Here is a 20679-nt window from a genome sequence, read left to right on the forward strand (position 1 = left end):
TTCATAACCCAGGACAGATGCTGTAGATCCTAGGAGATCCCTAAAATGTCCTTGAAATTGGCCACCCATTAGGAAATTGCGATTAACAGTAGCACGAATTTTGATTGTAAATTTCTGTGCAATATGTGAACCAACAAATGGTTAAATGGTTGGCTTAGGAACTAGAACTATGAGCTTGATCAAGCCCTAGTTGGTTTCAGTGGAGTGATCCTGTTTATTTCAATGGGACAAGAGTCAGTCTTTGAAACGTGCATGTGTCTCTGTGTATTATTTGTGTGTACCTTAGTGAATACCCTAGTGAATACCCTAGTGAATACTAGTATCGATGTATTTTTAAAATGCACATGTGTTTTAAACAACCAAGCACCTTTCAGATTTACATATGCTTTTTAGACAATGAGAGAAATGTGATTGGGTGATTTTTGAGAACTTCCAACAAGCCTATTAACTAGAAGGCAGTAGCTCCTTATACTACTCATGGACTTTATACTTTGTCACCTCTCTATATGAGATTCAAGGAGGGAGTTTGTTTTATGAATACTCATTGTAACTCTTGAAACACAAAGGCTACTTTATGAAACAATTACAAAATTGTAGTATAATGAAGCATTTAGATTCACCTCATCTAGCACCCATTTTCACTACATGGAAGTGGGTATTTCAAATCTCTTATCCTAGTTCACATCTTTGAAACCTACCTTGCAGTAACAAAGTAGGACTACTTAGGAGGAATTTAAGATGATAATATCATGAAATAACATTTATAGCTTTAAAAATGTACAAATGTATATCTCTATTAAACACTATGAAGGTAGGTAGGGAAAGAACTACATTCTTTCATCTTCTTTTAAAACATTGCTGTTTTTTAATTTTTAAAATGAATGTCCACTAAGTTAAACTAAGTTAATTCACTTAGTTAGAAATTATTTCAGGAGGAAAGGGCATAACTTATCTAGATAAGGGAGTGCTGGAATGTGGACTTTTTCAAACTTTCCTAAAATGTATCCTATTGAGCTTAGGTATCTGCCTGCCTGTCTGTTTGTCGGTCCGTCCATTCATCCATCCATTCAATTTATATAGCCTCCAATCTCAAAGCTAGTGAGTCTGGGTAGGATGTAACAAAAATAAAACATAAATATATAAAAAAAATTATCATTGCAAATATTACAAATATTCTTAAAAACTATAATACATAGTTTTTAAATATACTCTGAATTCGTTTTATATTTGTTTGTTCATAGAAGTCACTTTTCTTATGAATAATAATCCTAGCTGGCTCACAAGAACAACCAATAAAACCAGGAAAGTAAAGAATTGTGTGGCTTAATATTATTTCAAAATAAGAATATTTCATAGTTTTGAGTCTGACTGGAATTGTAACCAGTGTCTCTGCTGTCCCTCAGAATGGGGCGGGAGGGGGGGTACAGCCCAGAGATCCTTCCTAGCTCTGCCTAACTCTGAGCTCCGTCTCTCCCCCTCCCCAAGGTAGAGCACTTCCTTTACGTACAGGAGTTAAACTAAACGTGACAAGTCACCAATCTAAAAGACAAATTTTGTTGGAAGGACCTTCATTTATAAAGAGAAAAAAAAATGTGCTGATGTGTCTCAGTCTATAAGATGCAGATTCATAAACTCTAAAACATGAATTTTTACACCTGCTCATCTTCACTGGCGAGGAATTTAGTTAGCTGTTCTTTTTCGTTGGAATCTGTTTTTGTTGCTGCCCCTGTTCTAAATTTCTAACATAATGACAGCTAAATAAGTGATGCATTTTTTTTTTTAAAAAATCGCAAACTAATGACGGCATTGGCTTTCGTGAACAATTCTTGTCGTTACAGGCTTCTGATGAAGTGGCTCGTGATCCATAAAAGCTGGACCGCTAGCTTTTAAAGTGCACAAGGCTTTCTGGTGGTTTTTGGATTAACCGAAGTTAATTCCAGAGACACCCCCACCTCACCCCCCAATAATCCAAAAGAATATATGAATTAACTACTGAAGTAAAAAAAATCAATTGCAAAATGTTTTTCCCAAGGGCATCGTCTTTTTTTTCTTTTTTCTTTTACACAGTCAAGAGAGAACCTTAAGTTTGTATTTGCAAGCCTCTGCACATTTACTTAGGAAGACGCTCCATTCAGTAGAATGGGACTTATTGCTGACTGATCATTTACAGAACTGCTTGGAGGCTTAATTTAAAAATAAGGCAGAATTTATTTTCCTAGGCAAGGTGACATCAGCACGAATTTAGTTAGCCCTTTCCATCACAATGCCCTTCTATTTATAGTCAGAAAGTCCAAGCCCACCCATGTATTCCGGCTGCAAATTAAACTCAAGGCGAAGAGAGCTTCATAAATATAGGTGGGAGGAAAAAAATCATCATGATGATCCTTATCACTAAACTATTGTTTTCTATGTTCATCCAACTGGGGGGATCTGTTCGCCTAAGTTCAGAAACAATACATTCTGCAGATCCTTGTACAAAGAAACAACATAACCCTCTCTTCTTCCTTCCAATTCTCAGATGGCCTCCTGACTACCCGTGTCACATTGATTAAAGTGGTCATTTTCCTTTCCTATGATCTTCTCGATTTGAAGGCCCGTTATAAATAGCTAAGGCTGGCTAAGGCTTTTTTTTTTTTTAACTCTCTCCACAACCTTTCCGGAGATTTATCCCTCCCTCCACCCCCCATTTTTTAAACCTTTCTTCCTTTTGAGGGCAAAAAGGGCGGGCATCTGCGCTGCCAAGAGGGGCGGGAGGAGGGGGGTCTCGAACACGCGTCATCCTTGCCAGCTCCCGAGTTAAGGTTCGGAACCGAGGCGGCTAGAAGGGGAGCTTTGAAGCCTTTGGAGGATCTGCGCGTCCCGCAAAAGTGGGGAGGGGGAGGGAGGAATGGATGACTTCTCCGGACCTTTGAGCACTTTTCGCCTGCGGGGGTGGGGAGGGGCTGGCTCGGAGGAAGCGCCGGGGATGAAGCGGCTGGCGCGGCTAGTGATTCAGGATCCAGCGGCTGGAACGAGGGCGCGTGAAGTTTGAAAGCGCAAAACTCCCGCGCCGAATCCAACCACGCCGTCTGAGGGAAGCTGGCCCTCCTGCCTGGCCGCCAAACAGGCAGAGGAGCAGTAAGAAAAGACGCGGGGACGGGAGGGATTTCTTTCGGCGCTCCCGAGCTTTCCTGCAAGCCTCCCTTCGACCCCATCCGCCGAGTTCTCCTCCTCCCCTCCTCCCCCTCCTCCCTGCGCTTTCTCCTCGGAAGATGGACGATCGGGAGGAGGGCGCATGCTCTTTGGCGCGCTCTGGAAAGGGCCCGGGTGGAGGGGGGGGCAGAATGACTAGCTCTGATTTAGGGTTTAGTACCAGAGCTGCGAAAGGGTGGAGTCCAGTTTTTGGGGTTTTTTTGGGGGGGGGTGTATCGTCGACGGCAAGGCTGCAGGGTTGACCTGAGACAGTAGAATAGAAAAGGGACAGTCATGCTCTCCCGTGGCGGGTCTGCACTATAGCCGGGCCTGTCTGCTGTTTCAGCAGCAGTCACCTTGCATGTGCTGTGAAAGACGCCCTATGTCTGCAGTGCTCTTGACAACAGAAAAAGGGGCGCCTCCCATCGAAAGAGGTGCAAATTCTCTTTAGAGAGAGAGGTTGGAGTGCTCAGGTGATACTGCCCCTAGGAATGAAGGTCAGAAGTTGACCACAACTGACAGCTGATGCTGAGAGAGATGCCCTGTGTTTCACCCAGAAGAATTCCTCTTGGGTGTTACGTTAGAGATGCACAAGTTGGATCCTGCACAGCCCTCAGAGCACTTCCCCAAATTGCCATGAGTGATATAACTTCTGTTAAATGACAGGAGAAAAATATCAAATGTTAAGAGTAATTTATCATATTGATCATAACTTTTCAAATATGCTTAGTTTTGTTGTTTTTTTGCACGGTCTTGCTCATTTGTTGGAATGCAAGTTGATACAGCCTCTGGTTTTATGATATGAAGTGACAAAAAAGGGAGGATCTAAAAAGAGTGTTTAAGGTTTATTTTTATAAATTGTGTTTTTGAGACTTGACTCCTGGTGTCTGTATGGACAAGTCCTTGTGGTTTTCTAAGCAACTTTTCTGTAAGGGGTTTGCCCTTACATTTAGATTAGGTCCCAGCTTTTGCTTCTTGATTTATAACCTTGACTTTCCCAGAACTTTGGACAAGAGCTTGATCTAAATATAGCTTTGCTAAAAATGATGTGGACATGAGCAGAGATGCTTGGAAGGGAAAAAATTGGAAAGATAGACTATGATAGTGAAGCACACCCAATCTTCAAAGGGCAGAATGAAAGAGAATGACCAGAATTTCATGTGTAGGTAGAGATTTTCATGGAACTTGAACCTCATCTAATATTACCTATGATCCAATCTACTCCCCCATTTCACATATCCTGTTTTTCCCCCACAGATCCTAACTCTAACTTTCCTAATCCTAAAAGCTGTAGAAATAGTAGAGATTAACCAAACTTCTCCTATTTGTTCTAAGGTTACACATAAAAATCAAACCTTGTGACAGAGTTTGCTTATTAAAAGCAAGAGCAAAAGAAGCAAGGACTCAAGGACCATATAAATTTGATAAATTATATTATGATTATTAAAGTACCAAGTGATACCAGTACATCAGACATATTTTGAGGACAGATTGTCTTCAGTTGTTTAAGACAGATATTTAAACCAGGTGGAGTCAGCATATTTTAATATTTGCACCTCATCTATGCATTATTCACCAGAGATCTTCTGGACATCGTTGGTGGTTAGATGACTCTGGCTTTTTGCTGGAATCCAACCTGTCATAGGAACTCATTGGCTGAAGGAAGGAAGGTTGCCTCCAACCTTACATGGTGTAAATCCTGCATTGTTTCTCTGAGACTTTAATAATGGATTTTAATACTGTTTTGGCTTGGCTGTAAGTAATACTAGTTTTGCTTTTAAATAATTTTCCCCTTTGTTGTAATTGTGGATGTGTTGAAGTTTCAGAGCCATGCATCCTTTTTCTGCCCTGGTGACCTGGAAAGTTTCAATATCATTAGCAAAGGCCAAAATTGTGAGCTCCTCCCCCCTTTGGGTGGTCCTAAAAGGGCTTTAGAAGCCATACTGATAACTCCTCTACCCCCACTATGGGAATTTGGCCCATTGGGGAATTTTAAGTAGTCAATATTTGCCGTCACTTGAAGTCTAAAAGTCAGTTTTATCTTCTCTGAAGGCTGCAAATGGGATAATGGGTAAGGCCCTTAGATTTTCTACCTTTCCTTTAAATGATTCATTGTTCAGAAAAATATATAAATGCTTTAAAATAAATATAATAAGTTGGTCTGAAAGGAATAAGGGTGGAGTGGATCTCTGAAATATTTCCGGTGCTCTGTGTGTGTGTGTGTGTGTGTGTGTGTGTGTGTGTGTGTATGTATGTGTGTGCACTTCTTTCAGTGTTCTGTTATTTTTAAAAATCTTGAGAGGCATCAAAGATCTTTAGCTATTGGATGAGTATAAAATATAGAAATAAATGAAATTGTGTTTCAGGTGGGAATCATTCCATCAAACTATGTTCATAGGTATAGCACAAAGAAATTTATGAAGCTAAAGTTGCCTCCAAATGTGATCAGAACGCTATCCAGGTTGTTCCTTCAATTCACAATGCAAAACCCTGTCAAAGCTCAACAGAGCTTATCCTATGCAGAGCCTTGACCTGGCGCTGGCTTCAGTTATATGAACCGTGTGCCCAGTAATCATTTACACTCCTCCTCTTCATGAGTGAGGATGAGAGATAAATATGTATTTGCTATTCCCTCCTTTTGACCTCTTTTTATTCTTTTTTTTCCCTCTCTCCCATTCTCTTTCTCAAGCCCTCCTCCATCATATCTTCCTCCGCCCCCCAAAGCAGTGCCTGCACACTCTTTTAAAAAGGAAACAGGTCCCTCTGGAGTGATTCCCTACTCTCTGGCCTCCTGTTTGCAGTGGATAATCATTTTCCCTACGCTGAAGCAGAACTGATTGTAAATTTGCATCTATCACTGCAGCAGCCATTGAGACTGAATTAACAAGTCACTACAGCCTTAATTACTTTGTCAAAGATGAAAAATAGTAATTGATCTTGTCCTGGATCAGTTCACATCTCCCCCTCCCACCTGTCCCCTCAATACCCTACCTCACTCCAGGCCCTCACAGATAAGCAAATAAATAAATAAATTAGGAATAAACTAAATAAATATCTATCAGGGAAACCTAGAGAGAGGGCAATAAAAAAAATGCTACAAGCAATTGTAGGGTTACTCAAAAGGATGAGGAGACTGGCGATAGGATCAGTAACGGTGAGATACTGGAATAAGAAGCATAATCTGTGGAAACACATACATAGTCTTCTAGTTAGCATTTGCTTATTGTTCTGGCATTGTCTAGGTGTCACACCTGGTCTACAACTTTTTTGGCACAAATGTGTTATTTGTGATAATCTGAAATGTATTTGCAAACAAGTTTTTCTACTTTAAAATAGACATTTGTTATTTGATTCTTTTCTCCATGGGAGAATTACTGAACAAAGACGATCAAAACCAACCAACCTTCCTTCCTTCCTTCCTTCCTTCCTTCCTTCCTTCCTTCCTTCCTTCCTTCCTTCCTTCCTTCCTTCCTTCCTTCCTCTCTCTCTCTCTCTCTCTCTCTCTCTCTCTCTCTCTCTCTCTCTCTCTCTCTCAGAGAGGGAGGTATTAGTATCTTAATTTAGGTTAGGCATAATTGTTTATTATGAAGGACAGTGCAAATTAGGGGCACATTTTAATATCTAGATGTGGAAAACATATTTAAAAATGGGACATCTCAACTATTCCCACTGCATTTTGCTTTAATAATTAAATGCTGAATAAAATAAACATCCCTTTTAAATGCAGACTGACTTTTATCTCCACTCAAGCTAAAATCCCCAGTGTTCTGAATTTGATTAAAAATAAACATTATAACACTTGACTTTCTGACTAGTATTTAATATTTGCCAACCAAGATGAAGAACAGTTTATCTTTGAACAGGAAGCATAATGTATTCAGTGACATTTGCTGGTGATATCCATGTGACTTGTGTATTTTACTTTTTGAATTTGTGAGGTGGGGTATAGTAATATGTCACTAACTGTAGTTTATATTTTTAATCTTTGTCTCTTTGAAAGGTGAGTTCACTGAGGATTTTGTAGATTGGGGAATATTTACTTTTATATCAATTTATAATTAACATTAAGTCTTTTTATTGCTTGATTATATTATTTGAATATTATTTCATATAATTCAGCATGCTAAAAACTCACATAGTGATCTCAAAAGTTTAGTTTTATACAGTACAGAGTGGTGCTGAAGTAAGTTTTATTGTGTTCAGTGGGAATTATTGTTACTTCAGTAGAAATACGATGTTGATCTGTCTGTATTTGTTAATAGTTCTACAGACCAGAACCAAGGGTCTGTTGTGATTGAAACATCACAGTAGATAAAGTAGCATCTTGAATTTCACAGGACTGAGTTTTAACCAAGAACAACAGTGCAAGATCAATTGTGGCTTGATTGGCCTCAGTTGCTCCATCAACACTATGGGTCCCATTGCCAGCATGAAACTCATTATTAGCACATAAACCACCAAATGCTTTGTTTCAACATTACCTTTCATTGAATATCCACGTATTTTGATGGTTATTCCTATCACCAGGAGCCAATCTGGTGTAGGGGTTAAGGCATCAAAACTAGAAACCCAAAGACTATGAGTTTTAGTCTCAGCTGAGGCCCAAAGTTGAGTGATCAGCTGAGTGATCTTAGGCCAATCGTTTCAGTACTAGGAAGAAGTTAAGGGCAATGAAAAATGCTGTCAATAAAACTGCAGAAGGCAATTGCCAAGGGTCAAAACTGATTTGAAGACAAACTTGAACTCTGAATACCTATCACTTAAAAAAAACGCAATTGGTAGAATTTAAACTCTATTATGAAATATGGAAAAATAATGAAACAAATATTGCTAGATGAATACAAAGTTGCCCTAGAGCAGCGTCCCCCAACCTTTTGGGAACTAGGGACTGGTTCAGTAGATAGAGGTTTTTCCACAGCTGAGTGGGAGTGGTTTTGCATGCTGCCTGAATCCCGCGGATGAGCCTTCACTTGTTTGTGCCATGCCGTGGCCCAGGGCCTGTCCACGGATCAGGGGTTGGGGAACCCTGCCCTAGATTATAACAGTCATATATATTTAGCTATAGTATTGTTCTATAGATTTGACTTAGTTTGTGGAGTAAATCCAAAAATGTGACATGATAGTAAACCTGGTTTATTTCTTGGTATGATAAGTGATTTCAGACAGTTCTGATTTATTAAATAACCATTAGGAAAATAAACCATTTGTGAAACGTATGAAGTCAGCTGTAGTTTTTCTTTGCATCATCCAATATTTTGTAGGATTGAAAAACAGAAAGTTTAAAAAAATTTCATGGAAAGTAAGCCCTGGAAGGAAATGTTGCATTTGGAAAATGGTTGTACATGGTTTCAGAATAACGGAGTTGGAAGGGACCTTAGAGGTCTTCTAGTCCAATATCCTGCTCAGGCAGGAAACCATGCCTACTTGTCCATGCCTACTTTATAGTATACACCTGGTTTTTCATTTCCTCTTATCCCAAATAGTTTTTTTTTTTTAATTTGATTTATATGCCGCCCTTCTCCGGAGACTCAGGGCGGCTTACAATGCGTTAAGCAATAGCCTTCATTCTTTTGTATATTTTATACAAAGTCAGCTTATTGCCCCCATAAACTGGGTCCTCATTTCACCTACCTTAGAAAGGATGGAAGGCTGAGTCAACCTTGAGCCTTGGAGAGATTCGAACCAGCAGAAATTGCAGGCAGCTGTGTTAATAACAGGGTGCACTAAACCCCTGTACTATCAAGCTGAGTGAACCATGACCCAGGAGCACATCTATCTCTCAATGAACTTGTATTCTTCTCCCTACTTGAATATGTATTTCATACTTCTGCAAATTTTTGTGCTTGCTGATAGTTCCTCCTTGCATATACGGTAGATAGATGGTTTACTGTATATTAACCAACAACATTCAGAGAATGTTTGAGCCTTAATTACATAAAACCTTTCCCGAGCCTTTCAGGTATGTTAAATTTCTTACATCTAGAAGACAGAAAATTGAAATGGTTGGGGTTGGGACATCTTTGCTTTATTTTTTTCTTTATCTTTCTTAATTTTTTTTTCCTGTCCGCTGCTGAGCATCTAATGGAAGATGGTCATGAAACTCACAGCACAGGAAGTCTAAATAAGCACAAAGACCACGCATCTAGAAGGTATCTGGTTGAAAATGATTATACCATAGTTCAAAATATCTATCACAAGCAATAGAAAGAAATGTAGTTCTCCGAACACAAGGATTGACATGATTTTGAAGAGATATGACTTGCTATATACTGTCATATAAAAATTGTGTTTGCTATGTAACTCACATTTGGGAGGTCCAATATAATTTCAGGTGGCTAAATGAGCCAAATCACTGCCCTTTGCATCCACTTGATTAGTTGCAGGAGATTTTATTCCACTCCAAAGTCTTATGTATGTAAGTGGCTTCATTAAGCTGCTGAAGCTGACTTATAGAATGCCTTTCAAAAAATGTGGTGGGTAGAAATCAACCACCACCTAGGCCACATATAGGCCTCTTAATTGCAGTGAAAGGCAAGCAATGGTGCTTGCAATGGTGCCAACAGATTGCTAAGAGCTTAGTAGGTACTAACAGGACCATTAAAGAATCTCTAATTCTTTATAGCCTGTCTCTTTAGAAAGATTGCAGATTAGGTTCCTTAGATTAGTCTTTCCTAACTGGATTTCCAGGTGTGCTGGAACTACAATCCCCGGTAGACTGGAGGTTGTGATGTTTGGGAATTGTGAGAAATGTCATCCCAACCTATCTGGAGGGTATGAGGTTGATGAACACCATTTCTCAGATTTGCCCAGTCAGCTATTCTCTGGGGACTTTTAAAGATGAAACATTGAAGATGGTGGCCATGCCTGAAAAGGGCTTTGTCTGCTGGTACTTTACTCTGAGTATGCCAATCCATCTTCCCAATTCACCTATGGTAGGAGAAACCCAACTGTGAAATTCTCCTGGTCTCTTTTGACTGCTGACTCTTGTAGTGCAAACAATGGACCCGTCCCTGGGTTTTCCTTAGGCCAGGTGCCCTTGGAACAGGTAGCACTTACAGAGAAATTACAGGCTGCTAAGAAGAAACCTTTCAAAGGCCTGATCTACTGAACTAGAAGTAGCACAAGGCTTCCTCTTGAAAGAAAGATCTGTCACAGCATCAATACAAATCAGTCATAGGAGGTTTGGTCTGTATTCAGGAATCCATTCTGTCTATTATTGTCCAAACGAAAGATGATCTTCTGTAAGATGAACATCAACAATCTTTAAAAAAAAAGGTTATCATAGTATCACATTCTGCAAGGAGTCTCCAAGTTCAAGGTCAAGGCGATGATTACTCAGTGAAAATGTCCAATTTTTACTTGCATTATACATAAAAAAAGAGGCAGAGCTTAGATCATGTCACAGCTACAATCTTACTTTTCTTTTTAACCCCACCTCTATGTAATGCCATACTGCCCTTTCTTGGTTGCTAGATACTTCTGTATTTACATTGTCACTGTTACAAAGGGGAAAATGCACCATTATCTCAAGCCACCCTTATTCTTAATATTACCGCCTGACTAAATTAGCTCTTTAAATGGGCAGAAGTCTGATATTTCAACTATGGAAACAAACCTAACCTGTTACATTAAAGATCATGTGTGTAGTACAAAGTATAAACCATTTAGTTAGCACTGAATAAGTGCTAGATAAGTGAATTAAGTAAATAAGTGAAAAATGTTGCATTAGTTCCACTTCAAAGGGGGAAAATGCTATATATTTTTTTTTTACATTACCCCAGGTACGGCTCCTTCTGTAACTGTAAATAATTTATTCCATGAGTCACTTTGGTTAATAAAAAAAATGTTTCTGTGAAAGGCAAATAATTACCTAGATTGAGCTCCCTGAGAAAAATAACCTCTCATTCCCATGGAAATTATCCTAGATAATTAAGAGTCTGGTAAATCTTTAAAGCATTAATTGCTTACAGAATTAACTCCTCTAAGGCAATGGGCTTACTAAGCAGGATGTGAAGCTATTCTTGTGGCCTTGTTATCATTTGTTTTAATCTATATCACCAGCAGTTTAAATTTATGTCCTGATTTCAGGACTGAGGAGAATCTATACTGAGAGCAAAGAAAAAACTGGAAAGATTTGACTTCTGTAAGGGAAATAACCATAGACATTGGGAGTTCCAGGGGATCAGGTGGGGAAAAGGAGAAGCATCTGGAAGAAATTTCTGCATCATTGGTCAGGCAGTCATGTTGTTAACAGCTATTGTTTCCCAGTCAAGTAACCTTTCATCCAATCAAGGATTTCTCTTGGTCACTATACCGTATCACTATAATGGTCTCTACTTATGCATCATGATTACCAGGATATCACACAATCTGAATAAAAGATTGAGACCCTTCTCTTTCCTCAGGCAGCAGAAGCTAGACAAGGATTTCAGGGAGAAGTCCCAAACCTGACCGTAGCTAAACATAATACTAATTCAAACGACGCACTGATGCATATAGTGATATTAACTAAAATCAATTGTGAATGTCTTGGTAATTATTAGAATACTCTGGGCTGCCAGATTTGCCTATTACTAAATCCAATTCTAATCTAAACTAAATTTTACTAATATAAAAGAAGAAGAAAAAACATGAAACATGATGGGGGGAGGGGGAGGGGGAGAGAAGCATTATAGATTATAAACCACATCGCAGAATTTCCCAACCTTGGGAACTTTAAAAAATTGTGGACTTAAGCTCCCAGAATTCTGGGAATTAAAGTTCACACATTTTAAAGTTCCTAAGCATTGGAAACTCTGCCTTACCTTCAACTCACTGTCAGACTTTTTAAAACCTTTCAGTTAAGCCAGTTGATAAAGAAGCCTGCAGTATCTAGGAAAAATATTGAACATCTGTCCAGCCCCTATCCTAATTTTCTGTCTTTAGAAATTAGAAACAAGTAGTCAACACATATCATCTATGCTTAGAACCTGTCCTGGCTCCTTGGTGTCTTTGCCTTGTTGACAAAATTAAATCTGGAGCAAAGTTCCTTACAGGAAAACTTCCCTGCCTGTGATACCGAGCATGGAATCCCACATTCCAGCTTCCATGTTTCCTATCATTTATTAATATTCCAAACAGCAGTCTTGGCCACGGAAACTGACTGCGAATAACCACATTTCAAAGTAACAATATGTTCTGCCAGTGCTCCTGAGAAAAAGGTTTCACATGGATCACTTTGAAGAATGTTTTATCTTGCAGTTAAGTGAGAGCTGACCTATTTTACAATGACAAGTTTCATTCCTCAAGAGGTGGTGCATGAAAGAAATAAATATTTAATGCTTAAATTTGGTGGAGGGGGAAAAAAAGAATTTTGATCTGTATAGAATAGCTAATGGTTTGTAAGACTTCATTTTGAGGAAGGAGATACTGTCACATTTGTTTTTGCTTTCCTCCATTATAAAAGTCCAGTCTTAGAGAATAAATGCACATGGGACCCAGATACTAGCATTCCCACCTTTGCCTTCTGATCCTTGTCTATGACCACAAAATCTGGTTGATTGGCCAGTACTTACCTATATGTCTGGATCTGGAATTCCCACAGATCCTAGCCCTATTATTCTTCACAACCTTCGGTGGAATCTGCCATTTGGACCTGAGAAGGTCTAATGCTAATTGTGCAGATGTTCCTGTATACAATGCCAGTTACCTGGTCTTCCATTCAGTGTGTGCTGTTCCTGTCTACATTTTATACCCTGCCACTATGTTTTGGAACTGTCTCTGAGGCTTCTCTCACAGTTTACACATATTTGGATCTTGTCTAGTGTGTGGTAGACCCCTGCTTCTACAGATCTGATCTTGGTGCTTGTTCCTGTGCTGTTATGATCAGTGCCTCAGTGCTATCTTTTACTCTAGCCCTTTCTAGCAACTGATGATTCCCCAATGTCAGCCATTTCAGCTATCTATTGACGGTAAAATCCATGCAGGGTCTTGTTTTGCCATGGTATTTTTTCTGCTTGATCTTACCTCCATGTCTGCTGCTATCTAGGCATTCTCTCAGCAGCTCATCTTTGGGTACCATTTACTGGAATACTCATGGATGTTCTGGGTTTCATTCAGGCCACTGACTTTGACATTCATCAGATCCTGCCCACTCTCTTTCTGGCTGGTGTATAGTGTCTGGGAGTTGGACTTAACACCCAGGGGGAAACCTCCCTATATTGTGATTAGCTTGCGGATCTTCACATTGGCAACCTCGCTTTGTTGCGAAGGTTGTTGAGAGTGTGGTCGCGTGACAGTTTCCACAATTCCTGGAGGAAACATCTTATCTAGATCCGTTCCAGTCGGGTTTCAGGTCTGGGCACAGCACGGAAACGGCATTGGTCGCGTTGGTAGATGATCTCTGGAGGGCTCGGGACAGGGGTTGCTCCTCTGTTCTGGCCCTGTTAGACCTCTCAGCGGCTTTTGATACCATTGACCATGATATCATGCTGCACCGGTTGGAAGAGTTGGGGATGGGGGGCACCATGTTATGGTGGTTCTCCTCCTTTCTCTCAGACTGGTCGCAGTTCATGTTGGCAGGGGGGCAGAGGTCGACCTCGAGGCCTCTCATTTGTGGAGTGCCTCGAGGTCCTCTTGCCCCTTCTGTTCAACATTTATGTGAAGCCACTGGGTGAGATCATCCGTGGCTTTGGGGTGAAGTACCATCAGTATGCTGATGACACCCAGCTGTACATCTCCACCCCAGGCCACCCCAACGATGCCCTTGAAGTGATGTCCCAGTGCCTGGAGGCCGTGCGGATCTGGATGGGGAGAAACAGCTCAAGCTCAACCTTTCCAAGACTGAGTGGCTGTGGCTCCCGGCATCCCGATATAGTCAGTTGACTCCATCACTGACTATCAGGGGCGAGTCTTTGGCCCCCGCAGAGAGGGTGCTCAATCTGGGAGTCCTCCTGGATTCGCAGCTGTCCTTGGAGGAACATCTGATGGCTTTAGCCAGGGGGACCTTTTGTTAGGTTTGCCTGATTTGCCAGTTGCGGCCCTTTCTTGATTGGGATTCCCTGTGCACAGTCACTCATGCCCTCGTCACTTTGTACCTGGACTACTGCAACACTCTCTACATGGGGCTCCCCTTGAGGAGCACCCGGAGGCTCCAACTGGTCCAGAATGCGGCCGCACGGGTAATTACGGGAGCCACTTGGCACTCCCACATAACACCATTCCTGCGTGAGCTGCACTGGCTCCCAGTGGTCTTCCGGGTGCGCTTCAAGGTGTTGGTTACCACCTTTAAAGCGCTCCATGGCATAGGACCTAGTTATCTTTGAGACCGCCTGCTGCTACCGATGACCTCCCACCGACCTGTGCGCTCCCACAGAGAGGGCCTCCTCGGGGTGCCATCAGCCAAACTAATGTAGGGTGGCGACCCCCAGGGGGAGGGCCTTCTCTGTGGGGGCACCTACCCTCTGGAATCAGCTGTTCCCTGAGATAAGGAGGATCCAAGACCTCGGTGCCTTCCGCCGTGCCCTTAAAACTTTCTTTTTTCAGCAAGCCGGGCTGGCTTAACATATTTTTTAATATTTTTTAATTTTTAATTAGTTTGTTATCTTAAATTGGGGCCAAATTAATATATATCCTTTTAATTGTTTTTAATGTTTATATTGTATGTTTTTATCTGGCTGTACACCACCCTGAGTCCCTCGGGAGAAGGTGCGGTATATAAATTCGAGATAAAATAAAATAAAATAAATAAATAAAAACCTTCATATCCTTCTTTGGTTAGCTCACTATCTGGTATCTGGTAGAGTATATGGGTTGATGGTGTGGTTCTTGCCATTGAGCTGGTTCTTCAAGTCTTAATCTGGATGTTTTGGATGTTGCTTGCCTTCCTTGTCTCCTCATCATGGTTCTCATGTGAATGTGAGATACCAAGGAACTTTTAGCTGGTCTGTATGTCTGTTAATGTGTCTCACAATTGGTTCCACCCCTCAGTCTTAACTACCTTCCCTCTCTTTACTACTATCTGGCCACATGTATCCAGTCCAAGTGACCTCCCAATGTCTTAACCTAGATCTGTGTCAGGTGAGTCAGGAAGTTGATGTCTTGTTCACTCTTAGCATACAACTTGATGTCATCCACATGGAAGAGAGGGCTGATAGTAGCTCCACTCCTAAACTTGTATCTGTTTCTGTAGAAGTTGTGAGAGCAGCTTCCTCCTTGCTACATTGACACATCAGATAAACAGGTGTTTCATAGTTAGTGTGAATGTCCATCTTCTGTTCATTCATGATTCCTTCGTAAGTGTCATGTATTCTTCTCATTAGAACTATTGTTCTAGCAGCAGCCCAGCAATTCTCAGTTCTTTTGGTTTGTCCATATATAGTTTGCTCCAATAGCCATTTATAGTGAGATTGTTCTGGTTCTCTAATATCTGTTGCATGTCCTGTTAATCGCTGTAACATCCAAGCCAGCATGACTCTCCTCGTTCATATCACTCTCATATCCAAGATAGTCAGGTGAAATGCTAGTGGTCATTGTTCAAGGACCCTTTTTGGTAAAATAGAAATTCAAACTTCAGTCTCCTACATCAACCACTACACGATCTCCTACACTTTAACCACTATATTATCCAGCCACTACCATATATATTATAAGTTTCCTTATAATTCATCCTATATAACAGTTGATCTGCATTGTGTTTACTATTGGGCATTCTGTGGGAGTTGCTGGGAATTGTAGTTCAGTAACAAATTGAAAGTCACAGGTTCTACATTATTGCCAAACATGTCTCCTTAAAAGTTCCCATAAGTTTAAAACAAAAATCTACAAAGATCAACTGTAATAAAACTGAATATTTTTCCTCCATTACAGCTGCAATCCATAGCCTGTTATGCCCTCTTATCTGATTTCTACCATTCCATTTATCATCTAGATCTGTTATCTGACACCAGGCTTACTGTATTAGAAGGTTCTCAGTAAATGAGTTTCATCAAAAGATTATAATGATAGTGAAATGCATTAGGAAGTATTTCGCCTATATTTTTCAAAAATGGTATTTTTGAACAAGATTTTAATTCTCATTTTAATAAAATAAACATGATTAGCATTAAATAAAATAGCCAATCATAAGGAGGATATTTAAATAACTAATCTGAAAGACAGCAAGTATGGAAATCAGTGTCTGAATCCCTACACAATCCCCTACTTTAAAATTTTCATTTAGAACTTCTAAAATAATTGCTTTGGAAATGAAATGTGGGGCTACATCAAAACAATGGAATGAGGAATTCAGAGACAATGGAGCTGTTTTATGCGCAGGAAGTTTCAAATTCAATTTTAACTATTTATTATTTATTTATTGGTTCAATTTATATGCCGCCCTTCTCTGGAGACTCAGGGCGGCTTACAATGTGTTAAGCAATAGCCTTCATATTTTGTATATACCTGCTTAGTAGGGCTTTCGGGCCCCCCTAAGTGGTGTTCTTTTTATACAAAGTCATCTCATTGCCCCCACAATCCGGGTCCTCATTTTACCTACCTCAGAAGGATGGAAGGCTGAATCAACCTTGAGCCTGGTGAGATTTGCACTTGCAGTAATTGCGGGCAGCTGGCAGCTAAGTGCTACTTAACAGCACTTTAGTCTGCTGCGCCACCAAGGCTCTTTAATTAATAGATATTTATCACATAATAGAAATACTACAATATGTTTTTTTCCCCGTTTCTATTTCTATTTATTACCCATTCCTGGATTATACAGCAATAGCGCTTAGACGTATATATACCGTTTTACAGCCCTCTCTAAGTCAGCATAGTGCCCCCAACAATTTGGGTCCTCATTTCACCTCAGAAGGATGGAAGGCTGAGTCAACCTTGAGTGTGGTGAGATTTGAACTGCCAAATTGCAGGCAGCCAGCAGGCCTTAGAAGTTGCCTGCAGTACTGCACTCTTACCACTGCGTCACCACAGCTCTTGTTGATTTACTTGCAATCATACCGTAATAGTTCAGTGTAAGTTTTTAAAACAATTAATAAGTTATTTAGGAAAGAATCAAAATGTATACCAAGACTGCATAAGAGAATTATCAAGGGTATAATGTTAATTTGGATGAAGTCTACAACAATAGCTGTCTCATAGTTTGGTCATTTGTCACAATTTTGCTTTTGGAAAAACATTTCCACAATCTTAGTTTGGGAATGTTGTTTGAATATCTTGAGTTCTAGCAAAGTTTTAGCCAATGCTTTAAAAGAGTAAAAAAGTATTTTCCACATTTGTATCTGTTATTATGGCTGAACAACTGAAGCAATTAGATAAACAGTAATATCTAATTGATATTACTAAATGTCTAATAAGACATTTTGATCTTTGATAATCAAATAAAAAAGGAAGAATCAGTCATTTTAAAAACACTGAGCTAAGTCTTTCCCAATCTGAAGTCTTCCAGATATGTAGACTTCAATCTTACAACCACTGGGCACAACCTAATTTGGAGCCAGTTTTAGAACATAAAAATTTGAATATAATTTTTTGAATATATTGAAAATAGAATATATTATCAACATGCTATTACTTCTTCCAAGCCTTAGGGGATTAGGCTAGAATTGTAAATATAGAAATGTTTTTGACATTATGGCTAGGTTTGAAACAAATAAATGTCAGAGGGGAAAAACCTGAAGCTTTTTAAAGCTATTTAAAATATAAAGGGTACATCTATCTCTGAATTGTAGAATGCAAGTCCAATTAAAACGTTAATATGTAGTGACCCATACCACAATGGAAAAAATCAAGAGTTATGAATGCCTTAAAGCTATTTTTTCCTTTTCTTCTTTTTATAGTATGTTACTAGTTTTGTTTTATTCTGCTTTTTTTTTAGAAGAGCTGAAACATTTATTATCATGGGGATGCAGAGCTTTGAAAGAGTTTCTGAGTCATAGAGTTCCGCCATATGCCCTCTCTCAATCCAATTTTCTAGCTGAGTGGACAGTGGGCCAAAGCTGTCCAGTAATGAGATAAAGTGTAATTCTATTAGGAGAGTCTCTCCTAGCTGGCTTGTTTATTATCAGGTCTTAGAGCTAATCAAGAAGTTTAATAGAACCCAATTGTATGGTATATACTTGGAACTGTGTTTTACTAAATGTAGTTGAATATTTATGAGACTCAAATATGATCTGCTCCATATAAAAATATCATGTGCAATAATGTTCTTGTGTATCCATCCTTAGAAGATCAAGAAACTGCAGTGGAGAGAAAGGCATGAAACCAAGTTAAATAAATATGTATCATTGCATCTCGGATAAGGTGACTTCTTGTTGCCAGTCCATTTTGGGGTAGCAGTAAAAAAACAGGCACTCCCTATAGAGCAACAAGCCAGCAATCAGCAGGTATCAACTTCTCAACCTGGTAATCTAGTGTCATCTCTCTCAACCTGGTGTATTTGGACCACACTTCCCAAAATTTTTCGCTTGAAATGGCTGTTGGAAATGTTGACTTGGGGATTTAGAAACTGTTTTTCAATGTATCTGGACAGCACTAGATTCATGAAAGTTGCAGTAAATTATTCCTTCTCCTTTCTCTCTCCTGTTTGCCAGCTTGAAATGGCAAATGATGCCATATGATACACTCAAACATTTTCATGTTTGATAGTCTATCTTGTTAGTCAATAAAAATGAAATAAGATCCGTATATATATATAGCCACCCAGTAGCATACAATTACTCAGGTGCCTCTTAAAGTTTGAAAAATGTTGGTTCAGTCAAATAAGAGGGTGAAAGCCAAGTTGACATTTATTAGGTAGTTTTCTGAGTATGCCAATGTTACTTCTTTCTCTAGAGTTTTCTTCCACATTTTCATGGGAGTCTGAGTCGTACCCAAGTGGAAAATCAAATTAACTTGTTGACTAACTTTTATTTCTCTATAATTGTATTGGTCCCCATTAAGTGAAGCATATATTGCTTTGGTTATCCATTGGCCATTGGAACGTTCTAAGCAATGCTATGATTATTTCATGGTATTAGCTCTTAGTTGCTATAATGGAGATGTGATTCTACTGCTACTAGAAAGTAAGAAATCTCTTACTTGTTTAGTTGTAAACCAAGTAAGTTTTCACAATGTACTGTAGCTTTCAATTGACAAAATCCACTATCTTGCAATAGTGTGGCCCACTATTAGTGACTGTTCCAGTTCATAGCACATATTATCTTCAACAAAAATCCCCATTTAAAAATAAACATATGGTCACAGTTCTAGATCAAGAAAATAGCTGTTGTTGCATTTTTTCTACTATGATGCAGATTTGTATGTATTTTTTGGCTGAACATAATACACTTTGTTTGGTCTTTTGTTGTTGCTTGTAAATTTTAATATATAGCTTCACACAATGCAATTATACTTCATATAAACTTACTATGTGTGGGTTTCATAAACACTGCCTCCTAGATCTTTGGTGAAATAGCAAGAAAAATGGTTGAGCATTATTTAAAATCATAAACTTAGAAAGGGCTGCATTAGTCATTAAGTCCAAAGTCCCTTCCCAAACCTACACAGTGAAGGGAACTCGCAATATCTCCTAATGGATTTCGAAGTTGAACTGGCATTAACATTACCAGGCGGGAGGTATTTCAAATTAATTGGAAATCTGTTTTCCTGAAATTTAAAGCTAACATTTCATACACTTTGGGGTGATACGGAACATCCCAATGTTCTCTTGGCTATCTTCTGTGTAATAGAAGAATCAGTTGGATCTAAGTGGTGAAGGCACCAGGCTAGAAACTAGATGACCATGCCTTCAGCATGAAAGCCAGCTGGGTAAACTAGGGCCTGTCACTCTCTCTCAGCCCAGCTCACCTCACAATGTAGTTGTTGTGAAGAAAATAGGAGGAAGAAGAGATATTACATATGTTCGTCACCTTAAGATATTTAAAAAATAACGAAGTCAGGATATCAAAATAAATAGTAATAAATAATCTTTCTGGTATTTGGGGAAAAAAACCCACTCTCATCTACTTGTTAAGTTCTTACATGCCATGTTTTCATGACACATGGTGATATTGTAAGATTTCAATATTTATTTAAATAATAATTTGATTTGATAGGACATACTCTATGAAGAACATTGAAGTATTTGTCATTCAGAGTGAATTCTCTGTAAAATTCCTCAATGTTGCCTCAGTTAGCTTTATCTTCCTATAACAAGCCCTCAGTCCTTAAAAACCACTGAAACCATTAATCAAGGAGTAGAATGTTCAAGTTAGCTCCAATACAAAATTGCTTAGAAAGTGTAACTAAAATAATTCAATATAAAATACTAAACACAAAGAGTAGTTACATTAGCTAATTACAACTCTCTCAGCTTTAATAGCCCATGTAGATTTGCCCCATTAGGAAACTATTTAGTGATATAATGGTTTAGATTTTTAAATATTAATTTCACTATAAGGATATATTAAACAACAATTATTTAGGCATGCACTTATTGGAAAAGAACAGGAAAAACGTGGGCACAAGGATATTAGAAAGCAATTGTTGATAGTATATTAA

At 39.2% G+C, this 20679-nt stretch overlaps 1 protein-coding gene across 1 annotated transcript in view; it reads right to left on the minus strand.

The window, feature by feature from the left end:
- The window catches only part of SLC6A5 (solute carrier family 6 member 5), an 80470-nt gene extending 65419 nt beyond the window's left edge, over window positions 1-15051 (minus strand). The window contains exon 1 of the mRNA XM_070935341.1: window positions 14935-15051. Coding sequence (XP_070791442.1) covers window positions 14935-15051 — 117 coding nt within the window. The remainder of the gene's footprint in view (window positions 1-14934) is intronic.
- Between the last annotated feature and the right edge of the window lie 5628 nt (window positions 15052-20679).

This window comes from Pituophis catenifer, unplaced genomic scaffold (genome assembly GCF_029215685.1).
Source record: "Pituophis catenifer annectens isolate HBS135680 unplaced genomic scaffold, rPitCat1.0.hap2 SCAF_1, whole genome shotgun sequence".
In the NCBI taxonomy this organism is placed as follows: Eukaryota; Metazoa; Chordata; class Lepidosauria; order Squamata; family Colubridae; genus Pituophis; species Pituophis catenifer.